The sequence below is a fragment of the Nicotiana tabacum genome, chromosome 6 (assembly GCF_000715075.1).
Source record: "Nicotiana tabacum cultivar K326 chromosome 6, ASM71507v2, whole genome shotgun sequence".
In the NCBI taxonomy this organism is placed as follows: domain Eukaryota; kingdom Viridiplantae; phylum Streptophyta; class Magnoliopsida; order Solanales; family Solanaceae; genus Nicotiana; species Nicotiana tabacum.
Genome location: NC_134085.1, coordinates 128968887 through 128982925, shown reverse-complemented (window position 1 = coordinate 128982925; position 14039 = coordinate 128968887). Strand labels below are relative to the sequence as shown.

Sequence of the window (14039 nt, the reverse complement as noted above, 5' to 3'; positions counted from 1 at the left end):
TGACTGAAACCGTTAGTGTATAGAAGTTAAACTCGTCAAGGTTTTCCAAGAAGGTTCGTGTGGTGAGGAAGACTTTGAAGAGGAGAAAAATCAAATACAGTTGCATACGTTCTGCAAAACTTTTATGACAGCTAGTAAATGGTGTTGGTAAAAAGAAAATGCAATGGGATTAGTTAAACTAAAACGTGTTTTAGTATATTCAGATGCATTTCAGTCTATAAGTTGTTTTAGTAAATGTTGTATGCATATCTTAAACAAGTTATCCATAAGAAGTTGTCATCACTAAAGTTGACACGCAAAAAGAGCACAATCAGATGTTTTATTTAAGAGCAACAATTAGAAAAAAGCCACCAATTGATATATGATTTTTGTCTATTTAAGAGTCGGAGATGCTAAGGCAAAGGAAGATGGAACTGAAACGGAATGCTGCTATGTTGTTGCAGCATTCAGACTACAGAGTAAGGCACATAATATTACATCAACAGATACACAGATCAGTGTATAATATGAACACAGGCAAAGATGCTGGTGGATTAAGGCTGGAAATGTTAAGGTAATGAGACTCAATAGGCTCGTGCTTTTACAATGTCAAAGCTCATTTCACTAGGATCTGTTGCTTGCAACTCAACTTGAATTCCGTCCAGTTCTCTCTTGAATCTATCCTTTGAGCTCGCGTACACCATCTTCATCCTCACCCTTGATGTTTCAGGTGACCTAAAATTCATGACAAAGTAATTAGAACAACGCTATTCGATGCTATCTATCTGAAACCCAAGCCTTAGGCGCAAGTAAACTCAGTGCAGAATCAGGAACTTCCCCAACGGTGTTCAAACTTGAAGAAAGTAAAAAAATTCCATGACAAAAGGTGTTCAATATATGTTATATACCTCTAAAACCTAATATTTTATCTATATACACAGTGTAGTTTTTCGACGAAGGGATAATATAGTTTCGCCACTGAGTAAACTAAGAAGAGTTAAGTTTCATGCATCGATAGTTTGTTGCATTTTTACGCCCTCAGGTGAAGTTTACCTATTACAACAGGTATCTCTTCATAGTAATATGATAATCTGAAATAAAGTGGCAATTATACACTATCAAGTCGTTAGATAAGCAAAAATAATCCTAGAATAAATATTTAGTATCACCTATCTCTTATTTGGTTCTAATCCTGGGATAACGGATTAAAAATAATAGTGGGATAAATTACACCTACCAGAGGATGAAATAGTACAATCAATAAAAAATAATACCAGTATAACTTGTCTTAAAACCAAACGACCCCTATAGGTATTAGCTGGTAAATTGAATGACAATGTAATAAAACTATAATCTGTCAGTATATATAACTTAAATTCAACTAGTAATTACCAAAGTTGAATTTGCTGGAGAGGAATGAAGACAAAAAAAAGGATGAAAAGGATACCAAGCAATGAAGAAAATCTTGCTTTTCTGGCAATTTTCATTAGTTATGAAGTCCAAATCAAAGACAGCATAGCGACATTCATCGGCAGGCAGAGAGTTAGAGAAATCTTCATAGCTTTCTTCAGGGCTGCCAAGCTTCTCTACCACCACTTCCTGGCCATCAATCTTGAAAATAATGAACCTGTAGTTTCTCTTTGCTTTTAATTCCAAGAATTTTAGCTTACATTCATCTTGTACTGCCATTCCAGAAACAGCATTCGCCTGCCCATATATTTAAGTCATGAATTAGAGAAAAACAAAATGAAAACACAGATAATGAAAAGTCATTACAGCAAAAAACCACACGGGTCCTCCTCATCAGAATAATAATTAACTGATAAATCCTAAAGAAAATCAGTTTCACAGACAATGAATTGTTTACACAACTATTGACAGATGCATGCAACCAACCAAGATGAGCAGATCCAGCACCTTTTCCCCAGTAGATGCAGCATTAGGTTCATAGTACAAACACATGCTGACATGCATGCATACCCAGGGGCGAACGTAGCCTTTCGACTACGGGTTCAACTGAACCATGACTTTCGACACGGAGTATGAATTTTATACGTAAAAACCTACTAAAATTTCAACAAATATTACGATGCAATGCTAAAAATCTTAAAAGCTGAACCCATTAAATTTAAATCCCGAATTCGCCTCTGTATAGAGTTGAAATTTCTGTATCATTGACTTGAAATCCTGAAAAATGCCAACCAAGATCACATTTCCAGGCCAAAGTAAAGGCAACCCCTTCCATCAAAGCACCAATTATTTTTCCTGTTTCAGTGCTTGTTTTCCATATGATGAGAAATTTCTTATGGACCAGCTCCACGGATCAATTGGATGCCATTTCAGTTGAAAATATCCGAATTTGTTAAAAATGGAACAAGAATAATACAGAAAATGATGAATAACATAAAATGATCTGAGAAAAGGAAATGAAACACAAAACAAGGGAAAAGAAGGAAGATACTATACCATGGTGTCCTGGAATGAGATAGGTAAGGATCTCTGCAAAATGGATAGGAAAAAAAGAAAAGGGATGGGGGGATAAAGGAGAAAATGGTAGAGAATAGAGTTGAATGGAATGGGGATAGAGATCCTTGAATCCGTAAGAAAGGATACGTGAGCTGGTTTATAAAACATGAGAGAATTACGGAGAATAAAGAGGGACAAGACAACATTAAGAGGTTGAGAGTTATTTTCTGAGGCTCATTAATTTAGTCACCTTGTCCACGACCACTCTTTGGTCATGCCTGTTGCAGTTTGCACGACAGTCGTTATTCCTGTTACATTAGGACATTTTGCACTTTATCATGTTGACTTTTTTTTTCTTCCACTACCTTATTTCTTTTATTTTTCTTTTTTGCCCTTCCAAATGGTTTGAATGGCTCATACTGCAGACGTATCCTCATGGCTTTAGATTTGAGTAGGGTAGTAACATAGTAGGGTAGTTAGTTTAGTGTTCTCCTTGTCGTACCGGTAGTATTAGCACGTACTTTCGTATTCTGTTGGTATTAGATTTCTATGACTACATATCGTCTCTTTCATTTCGGTCTGACTATCTGATTGTTATTTATGTTGCTTTTACATGGCTTCTCGCTGTCGCGCTTTTGTTTCTCTTTATTAATGTGATGCTTATGCTTCTCTATGCGGAGGTTTATTGGAAACATCCTCTTTATCTCCATAAGGTAGAGTTAAGGCTGCATACACACTACCCTCTCCAGACCCCACTATGTGGGATGATACTGGGTTTGTTGTTGTTGTAAGTTTAATATTAAAAACGATCATATAAACTTATTATCAGGATAAAATATTTCATTGGATAACGAAGACAAGATATATTCATTTTTGTGGAAAGAAAAATGCATATACACGACTCAAATGAAATAATATCAGAGTCTGACATTACTATAAGAGAATTATAAATTACCTACATAAGGGAATAAGTAATAAAATACAAGGACATCTCAATGTTGCCACTTCAACAAGGCCTTATTGACCTAAAGAAATGTACCTTCCGATGGAAATCCACAAAGTTAAAATGATAAGCACGAATCTACTCTGTTATGCTGCTATCAACCAGAAATTCTTGACATCAAAAATGATTCTCATAACATATACTATGCAGTGCAGATGAGCATAACATCTATTTGTGAGAAAGAAACAGGTGGATAGAAGTAGAACTGGGAAGAATGCAATTCACCTACGAACTGATGGCGAGTAGATTGATCACTGAAATGGTCCTATGCCTTTTCGTCAAAACTCAAAGGACTCCGTTAGGCATTAGCTGCTCCCAGCAGCAACTCTCAAACAATTTGTCATTAAGTGTTTCATTTTCTGGCGTATTTTATGTCCAAGATCCTCATTAACTAGAGGAGAAAAGAATACTGCCAAATGTAAATTTAAAACGGATTGCAGTTATCGGACAAGACATATTCAATAGATTGCACTTCAGTTACAGAATCACCACTTCTACCAGAGATTCACTCATCCTACAAAATTCACAACTTTAGGTTCTTTTTTCTTCTTTAATTTAACATCACCATTTTCATGAACTTCCTCTGCCATGAAGTCATCTTCGAGATCATCCCCGCCGCTGAGTTTGGTAACTTGTCCTCTTGGCCGATCCTCAAATTGAACTGCCAGAAACAGGAAAAGTCGCAAAAAGGAAGTGCAAAAGTGTAAGAATTAAAACTGAACCAACACTAACAAGCAGCATCTGCTGCCACCAAACTAATGGCATATAGTAAAAAGAAATATATCACAGCATGTTTTGGAATCAATTAAGGAGCAAACAAGCATCCACCAAAGTTATTCACATGTCAGCCACTTATGTCATGACACATCTCTTCTATAACAATCACCCACACAAGCCAATTAAATGCACTGCTTCATTGCCACATTTGACACAAATTCATGGACATGGAATTGTTGGAGTGCACGATTATATTATAACAGAACTAGATTGACTGCGATATGACCTACTCTCTCTGTCTCAATTTATGTGAAACTCTTTCCTTTTTAGTCAGTCGCGAAAAGAATAACACCTTTCTATATTTAGACCACATGTTTCAAAAATCTTTCTTTCTTTCTTAAACTCCGTACCTAGTCAACGTCACATAAATTGGGACGGAGGAAGTATTAGGCATTCAACTATTTGGAACAAACATGAAAAACAAACAAACTGTAGCTTGATTAGTTATCTTCTGCTACAAAGAAGTTGGCTTGGCTGTGCCGTGACCAAAATTGTTCCACAGAGACACGGAAAGCAAGAAAATTTCTGATGAAGTTGTCACTGTCATTATACCATCAAAGACTAAACAAGTAAGACTAGGCCTTGTACCAAAAAAAAGAAAAAAGAAGAGAGTGAGTGGTTCAGTTCATAGAGTTCATATGCAGCCTGGCTAAATCTACAACAGTTGAGGCCAAAATGATTATGTATATAGGACATGAGCCAAGCTGAATAACAAAGAAGTTAGAGAGTGAAATATGTGCAGTGATAGCATATAAGTAAAGAAGTCAAAGCATATAAAAAGGTATAATGATTGTATGGTATGTAAAATGATAGCATACAAAAGTTGCAGCCTGCAGGTAGCATTTTTTTTTTTCCAGATGCAAAGGCAAAGTAGATGTCTCGAAGAACAAATCAATGGAATAATACACGAAAATACGTACAAGCTTTAACTCTACCAAAGGCCCCTTCAGAAGCTTTGCCGGTTTTATTAGGACAATCTTTTGCCAAATGTGTAACACCGCCACAAATTTTGCAACAACCACCCTGCAAAAAAAGACATCAAAAACTTGAACTTCTAACCTCCTGTAAGACTTAATTTTTTAAGTTTCCTTCTCAGAAATGAGCTTGTTTTAGGCTAGAAATAAACACGAAGGGTATTGAACCAGCATCAGAAGGTAGTTGTGAAGTGATTGAAAATGGTGTCTGAAGCCAATCAAATATATGTACCTTTGGGTATATACCATGAGTACTTTTAGGGCAATTCTTACTCAAGTGACCTTGTTCTTTACAAATAAAGCAATTGGCAAACTTTGTTCCTCCTGCATAATTAAGAAAACAACATGATATTACTAATAAGAGAAACAAGAAGAAACTTTCTAAAAGAAGTGATATTATTGTTCGTCGATTTTGATGGACCCTTGTAACACAAGGGCAACTCAATTTGGAATAGCAGACATATAGCAAGAATTTTGCGTATCCTTTTTTGTGTAGCTCTTATACTCACTGCTTGTATACATTTCGTTTCCTGTCTCCGCCAGAGAATTCTGAATGAGAATTATTTTATAACTCGGAATCAGTGTTATCAAAGGCGAAAAATGCAAAATAGCTCTAAGTTCCGTCAGGGCTTTAAGCGCAAAGTGCAATTAAGGCGTGGGCTTTAATGAAAAAAGGTGCAACTGGAGAAAAACTAAAATATGTATATGTAGTCCAAGATCAATAATTATAAGCATGAATAACAAATATATGGACAAAAAAATTAAAAAAAATTTACGATAAAGTAAAATATCGATTCTAGTGTTGCCTTTACAGGTTTAAACTCATTGGCAAGGAAAAATATGCCTTAAAGCCTTGATGCGACATTGAAGCGCCCACAAAGCGAGGCGAAGCGCTCAACATGGTTTGAGCCTCGCCTTTAGGGCTTAAGCGTGCCTTTGACAACAGTGTTCGGAATTAACCCAATTTGTGGCAGCTCCTGACTTTGCAAGTATAGATACATGGAGAACCACTGTTCAAGACAGCAATATCCAGTTCACCAACTATCCATGACCCCGCCAGTTGGTTAAGCGTCTTATTTAGTACTTTAGCGTTAAACTATTTGAGGCTTAAACACTTCCATACTTTGCATTACTAAGTTAATACATATTACATAGAGTACATGGAAAATAAAGGGCCACTAATGAAAATAAAATGAGAAGGGCAAGAAAAAGCTGGAAACATGAAAAAACGCTATGCATGCCCAAATAAAAAAGAGTAACAGAAAATACATTGTACACAAAATGAAGAAACGAGATATTTGATAAGTTCAAAGGCAATATACCATCTTGAAGCGGATAGGGGCAGTTAGACAACGAATGACTTGTTTCCCCACAATTGTAACATAACTTTTTATCCACCTTTTCATCATCTTTGTTGGGGCAATTCTTCAGGCTGTGACCGCGCCGACGACAAAGCAAACATATCTTCATAAACGCATATCAAACAAAGAAGCATCAATCAGTATGAGAGCAATAATATGCTTCTAATGTAGCAAAACATTAACATTGTGCAGTGAACGTAAAATTAAAAGACTAAATAGCTTCAATCCAATTTGGCCATCTCTGGTATGACTTGAATGTTTTTGGCAGACTCGGTTAAAACGTTTTACCTAAGAAAATCATTTCCTAAGTCATTTGTCAATATCTCATTGGGCACAAAAGTTGGTGGAATCAGTGGCTGTGGACACTGGGATTGGGCACGGAGTTGTAAAGAATGAATAATATCTTGCAAATGATATGGAGTGTATATTTTCTTTTTTGGTTAGTAAAAATAGCAAATTATGGAATATTAAGCTCAAAGAGACTGCAACACAGATTTACAGAAAAATAAAGAAACTAAAAATTTAGCCCAAGGAAAAAAGCATACCTTATTCTTTTCCCATTCAGCTTTCCTAGGACAATCCTTGGCAATATGGTCGTGTTCTTTACAAATAAAACAGCTTTCGCCAGGCTTCATTCCAGCGACTCTAAAAGGGTGCTTTGTATGTAATAAACGCTTCTTATTAGGATCTCTAACATCTTTGGATTCTCCTTTTCTCTTCTTAAAATTGCTATTTTTCTTCTTTTTCTTGTTCGGGTCTTTGGGTGGAGTTGGTTCTGGCTTGGGGAATAGTTCCGGGTGTTCTTCCTTGTATCGCTTTCGAGCTAATTTCTGCCTTTTGCTCACCATTTTTCTTAGAGTATCGCTTTTCTGGCTGATATTAACAGTTGCCTGTAGCTCCAAGGTGAATACTATGAAGGTAAGGCTGCAAGTTGAAGACGAGGGTTTTGTGATGTTTTAGATACCAAATTCGACATTACGGCCCGATTTCGGACCGCACCAAGCTCCATGGGTTCTCGGATTCGGGGTAAATAATAGGCTAAGGGCTCATTTGGTACTGGACATAAAGAATAATTAATTCCGGGATTAAATTTGAGATGAGTTTATCCCACATTTGGTTGGTATCAAATCATGGCATAACTAATCCCTGCATTAGTTATCCCGGGATTGTAGTGTTACTTTATCTCCATGGGAGGGCAGGATAACTAATCTTGAGATAATTCATCATAGTATAACTTGTTATCCAACCAAATGATCCCTTAAGGCTCGTTTGGTACAAGGAATACGGGACAATAATCCCGGGATTAAATTTGAGATGAGTTTATCTCACGTTTAGTTGGGATAAAATTGCGGCATAACTAATCCGGATCCTGAGATTATATTTTTTTTAATCCATACGGAAGTATGGGATAATAATCCCTAGATAATTAATTCTGAAATTATTATCCAGGAATAATTTATTTTCCAACCAATTGATCACAATGATAAAAATGGCCCCTTTGCAGTGGTAAGTTTAAATAGCACTCTTTGATCCTTTTTTGAGCGGTCTTGGTACTTTAAATACTTTTGTCCTCATAAAAAAAATTAACAAACTCTGCTTGTTAGATTTAATTGAAATTATGAAAAGAATGATTACTAAAAGCACCATAAACATCCCATCTAAACCTACATCAAATACTAGATATAAATAAAAAATAGTAGAAACTACACTTTTTTTAAATAAAATTTCCTAGATGTTTGGGGAGTTGTATTAACTGGAAAAAGTGTACAAGAGGAAGACTAGACCTTACCTTCAAAAATACAACAATAGGATAAAAACTTTATCCTACAAAAAACAGGGTAGTGGTGGGCAAAAATAACTATATCCGGCGAATCGGTAATGTGATTTAGCTAACAAAAAAGTTGGCCTTGTTGAACCTTGATCTTAAGCTTGGCATCTGCCCATTATCCAATTGGTAAAATCCTATAACTTCTCTTGGAAGTTGCATAGCAGAGAGATATAGAGAAGCTTCATTATCATTACTTGCATGCTTTGCTAAGTAATCCGCCACATAATTGGCCTCGCTAAAGTAGTGGGTGAACTTGACATTAGTATGTTGCAACTCTTTGAAGTTACATCAACTATCCTCTTCATTTTGTAGTTGTTGATAGTCTTTTTTTAGCATATTTATAAAAATTAGAGAGTCCATCTCCAAAGTAAAGTTCGTGCATCCATTATTAGGCACCAATTGACACCAAACTCGGCAGTTGAAGCTTCAAAGATATTGTTACTGCTACAGGTGATTGGACACGAGAAGACCATGATACACACCTCCCTTTCATCTCTTAGAATACCACTTATTCCAGCCTTACCAGTTTGAATGATATAGCTACCATCAGTGTTCAATCTGAGTGTACCTGGTTCAGGTTTTTGCCAACAAACAACAATACACTTTGAGATAGGCTTCATTCTCATCATTTTACCACACTGGTTGATCCATGGTAATGCCAGGTAGCAATTGGGGAATTCCTTATTGATAGCTAGCTGTATAGTCCAACTAATTTGTTGTTTTGAAAAGCTTAAATCTTTTTTGACCACCATACTTGCAAGCTCAATTTTCCTTCCGAATCTCCCATCAAATTATAATTGGAAGTGCCTGCAAAATAAAATTTTGAATTGTATTAGTAGCTTTACATTGCCATCATGAGTTTAGAAGATACCTGATAGCTCCAAAAAAATTTCAAATATAATTTGTAGCACTTCCTTCTATAAAGACATGATGCATAATGTCGATTTTGCGGTTGATACAACAATTACATCTAGAAACTGTGTTTCTCCCAAATCTGTTCATGGTTTCATCAAAAGGACATTTCTTGTTCCACAGTCTCCATGAAAGAAAGGAAATTTTAAAAGGAATACTAGTATGCCACACATTGTTAAGCAGGTGATCCTTTGATCTTCTGGTCCTGTTCATATGCCAAGTTGAGAAGTTAGAATATCTTCCATCTTCAGTCAAGTTCCAAATAATATGATCCTTCTCATATGGATTTCCTATGATAATGCTTCTAACATAGTGGATATCACTAGGGGAAGTAACTTCACTGAGCTTTTGGATATTCCAATGCCCATTGGTGATGAAGTGGATAACCATCACTTTAGTACTTTTTCTCACTTGTGAAGTGATTGGATGAATTATTCCTTTTCCTGTCCAATTATCAAAGTAGAAAATATTGTTGCCTAGATTAATCTGCCAGTCGTGTTGGTTTCTGCCTTCTTTCTGGACTGCAGTAATCCTTTCCATTGATGAGAATCCTTAGAAGTTCACACTTTGGTGCTAGGATGAAGCCGATACAATATTTATTTCTAAGAAAGTCTGACCATAAAGATGGAGTGGCTCTGAATCTCCACTATCTCTTGGTGGCCAGTGTATCACTGATTTCCTCCATGCTTCTAATACCAATTCCTCCTTCTTCCTTACGGAAACGTATTTTCTTCCATGCACTCCAATGATACTTATTGTGCTCACTACTTGATCCCCAGAAGAAGTTAGCAAAATGCCTCTTTAGTTGTTTCAAACTGCCCTTAAGGGGACACATAGCAGAAAGAGTATAGGTAGGAAGGGACTGAAGCACATTTTTGATAAGAACAATTTTACCTCTATGAGATAATATTTTACTATGCCATCCATTGAGTCTCTGAACCACCTTGTTGACCATACCATCAAAATATTGAATTTTCTTCTCCCCACATATAAAGGGCATCCAAGATAAGTGAGAGGAACTATTTATCCAACATGCTGGTGCAGTCTCTAATTTTGTTAATTCTGGTGGCATTTTAGGAGAAGTCAGGAAAAAGCTTTTGTTCTTGTTGACTTTTTGCTCAGAATCAAGCTCATAATTCCTGAATGACTTCATGATGATATTGATAGAACTACTCTTGCCACTACTGAAGATTACAATATCATTAGCATAGGCCAGGTGATTGATTTGAGGACCCTTTTGTGGCATAGAGAACAATACTAAATTGTCACTAAGAAGTAAGTCATAAAGGGATAGGGAAAGAACTTCGGCAAAAATGATAAATAAGGAGGGAGATAGAGGATCCCCCTATTTAAGCCCTTGTGAGGAGGTGAAGAAACCATTTCTAGAGCCATTAATATTGATTGAATACGACATCCCCGAGATAAGATTGTAAATTAAATCAATCCAAGGTTCAGAGAATCCAAATTTTCTTAGAACAATTGTGACAAAAGGCCATTGCATTCGATCATAAGCCTTGGCCATATCAAGTTTAATCACTACATTGCCTCCTTTTTAGGCTGATTCATGTCATAAGTTATTTCTTGTGCCAATAAAACATTCTCTGTCATAAGTCTATCTTTGACAAGCCACTTTGGCATTTATAAATCAATTTGGGTAATAGGGGATTGAGTCTAAGAGAAATGACTTTAGATAATAACTTATTGGTGAAGTTGGATATACTAATTGGCCTAAACTTAGAGAAAGTAGTAGGAGCATTTACTTTGGGAATTAAGGCAAGACAAGTATGTGAGAAGAATTTGGTAAGGTTTTTACCATTGAAAAAATACAGGACATAATCTAAGATATCAGTTTTGATGATGCTCCAGCATTTTGAAAGAAAGTACTATTATACCTATCCAGGCCTATTGTACTCGAAGCACTAAGACTAAAGACAACTTCTTTAACTTCTTCTTCATTGGGCAAAACTGTCAGCATATCATTGTCTTCTTCAGAAATGCTACTAAGAATGCAGTCTAAGATGTTGGGGTTAAGAATACACTTAGGAAGATTAAATATGGATTCAAAATGCTTCACTACAGCTCTGGATATCTTATCATTCCCTTTGATCCATCTTCCTCTATCATTCTTAATTTTGTTTAGCTGAAGTTTTCTCCTCTTCTCTCTAAGCAAACAATGAAAACACTTAGAGTTACTATCACCCTCTTCATACCATTTGATATGAGATTACTATTTAAGCACAGATTCTTACATGCTAAGCCACTTGATGTATTCTTCATGAACTATGCTAGACTCTTCTCTAGTCTGTATGAAGCGTTGGTTAAGTCCATATCTTCCATTTCTTGAACTTTTTCCTCCTATTTGATCATTTCATCATTAATATCACCCAACTCATTTCTGGATCAATGACTAAGTTTTTTGTTGAGATTTTTGAGCTTAGTCTGGAGTCTCCACATTAGATTATCATTAACCTGAACCTCCCAAACTTGTTTTACCACATCAAAGAAGCCATGTTGATCCACCCAACAATTAAGAAATCTAAAGTACTTGAATATAGGCTTATTGGTGTCCTAACATTTCATAAGGAGAGGTCTATGATCAAACCCTGTCATGACAATATGTCTTATGAATCAATTCTGAAATTTTTGATTCCAAATATCATTTGTAAGAACCTTATCCAACCTCTTCCATATTCTCTTACTAGGTCTCATATTGTTATACCATGTAAATTTGGGACCAGAGAAGCTAGTGTCAGTGACCCCACAAGTATCCATACAGTTGATAAAATGAAAACTTCTATGGATTCTGTGTGGTTTACCTCTAAATTTTTTACTGATATCTAAAATGATGTTGAAATCTCCACTGATACACCATGGAGAATTAACGCTATAGCTTAAGCATTCTAAGTTGTCCCAAAGAACCGTTCTTTCTGCAGAAGTGCATTTAGCATAAACAGATGCGGTAAAGACCCAATTGTCGTCAATCCCATTGTCAAACTTAATAGTAACATGTTGCTCCTCACTAGCACAAATAAAGGCATTAGAGTTGCTACTCCAGAAGTACCAAATTTTACCGTTATCATTAGAGATGCAATTATGAAAGCCCAAGAACTTCCTGTAGCTATTAGTTTTATTCTTATTCACAAAAGGTTCAAAGACAACAACAAACTGTGCTTTATTGATGCAAATAAGATGATTTAATCTGTGGATTGCTTTTTTGGATCTAACTCCCCTTATATTCCAGAAGATTGCACTAATCATTAGAACAATTTGGGGTACTCATTTTTTGTCTCCTTTTCACAGAGTGTGTAGTTCTTGCTTTGCTCCCTTTTCCAGTCTTTTTGGTTTTGGTTCTTCCTCTGCCACCAGGTAAATCTTTATCACTGTCATTTTCATCTTCTTGTATAACTTCTTTGTGTTTTTTATGTGATCTCAAGAGGATCCTTTGGAGGATTGTTTGGAATCTGGTTACCTTCTGTGATCTTCTCGACATTCTTATTACTTCCCATGGAGTTGGATTTTGTAGCTTCTTTAGGGATATTGGTATATGATGCATCCCTATTAGTAATGGTGTTCTCCTCTTTGTTTTCCATTCTATTATCAACCATCTGATTATTTTCCATCCCATACTTTATGTCATTGCTTTTGGATTCCTCATCTTCTATGCATATATTCCTCTCATTTTCCTTGTCTTGTTCGATGCTGCTAACATTAGTAGGTTCTGTGTTGCTCTTCCCTTTAAAATTGTTCAAGGTGTCAGAAGTACTTTCCTTATCTAATTGGCTGTCGATGGGCTGCAAATCTTCATCAATTCTGGAATCAGTGTTGTTCTGTTGGATCAATGAGTGACTTTGTATAATGACCCAACCAGTCGTTTCGAACATTTGCACTTTGCTCACCAGTTCTGGGGCATGAGTAGCCACATATGATGTACTATGACTTATGTGAATCGTTGGTTTTAAATTTCATGTTAATCGGAATTTATTTGGACAAATGATTCTCAACTAGAGGCTTTAATTTGAAAGGATTGACCAAGTTTGACTTTTTAGTATTTGACCTCGGATTGAATTTCTGATAGTTCCGTTAGCTTCGTTGGGCGATTTTGGACTTAGGAGCGCGTCCGAATTGTGATTTGGAGGTCTGAAGTAGAATTTGGCTTGAAATGACAAAAGTTGGATTTTGGAAAGTTAGACCAGAAGTGGACTTTTTGATATCGGGGTCGGATTCTAATTCCGAAAGTTGAAACAGGTTTGTAATGTCCAATGTGACTTGAGTGCAAAAATTGATGCCAATCGAACGTGATTTGATAGGTTTCGGCATCGGTTATGGAAGTTTGAAGTTTCAAAGTTCATTTATTTCAAATTGAGATATGATTCGTCATTTTATGTTGTTATGTGTGTTTTGAGGCCTCGAGTAGGTCCATCTTATGTTATGGGACTTGTTGGTATGTTTGGACGGGGTCCCAAGGGGCTCAAGCGTGTTTCGGATCAATTTCGGGCCATTTTTCTTCATGTTGCTATTGCTGAGGAGCTGTTGGTTCTGGTGTTCCGCACCTGCAATTGATATTGTGCAGAAGCGATGGCCACAGATGCGAGCCAAGCATCGCATATGCGAGATTTCATTGAGGAGTGAAGGTCTGCATGTGCGGAGGTATTTGCGTAGAAGCGCGATCGCAGATGCGGTCATGGCTATCGCAGAAGCAGCTTGTCTCGCAAATGCGAGCCCTTTTTCCGTAAAAGCGA

The 14039-nt window shown here is 36.4% G+C and overlaps 1 protein-coding gene across 2 annotated transcripts; it reads right to left on the bottom strand.

The window, feature by feature from the left end:
- Positions 1-302: 302 nt before the first annotated feature.
- LOC107828925 (uncharacterized) lies at positions 303-7566 on the bottom strand. Of its 2 annotated transcripts, XM_075255333.1 has the most exons (7): positions 7106-7566; positions 6522-6663; positions 5432-5523; positions 5142-5248; positions 4081-4087; positions 1427-1686; positions 303-714 (listed from the first exon to the last, which is right to left on the bottom strand). In XM_075255333.1, the coding sequence occupies exons 1-7, from the start codon at positions 7406-7408 to the stop codon at positions 564-566; spliced, it is 1062 nt and encodes a 353-aa protein (XP_075111434.1). In that variant the 5' UTR covers positions 7409-7566; the 3' UTR covers positions 303-563. The 2 variants fall into 2 exon arrangements, with proteins under 2 accessions (XP_075111434.1, XP_016511804.1); XM_016656318.2 differs by lacking the exons at positions 303-714; positions 1427-1686 and having other exon boundaries at positions 3289-4109; positions 5146-5248; positions 7106-7560.
- Between the last annotated feature and the right edge of the window lie 6473 nt (positions 7567-14039).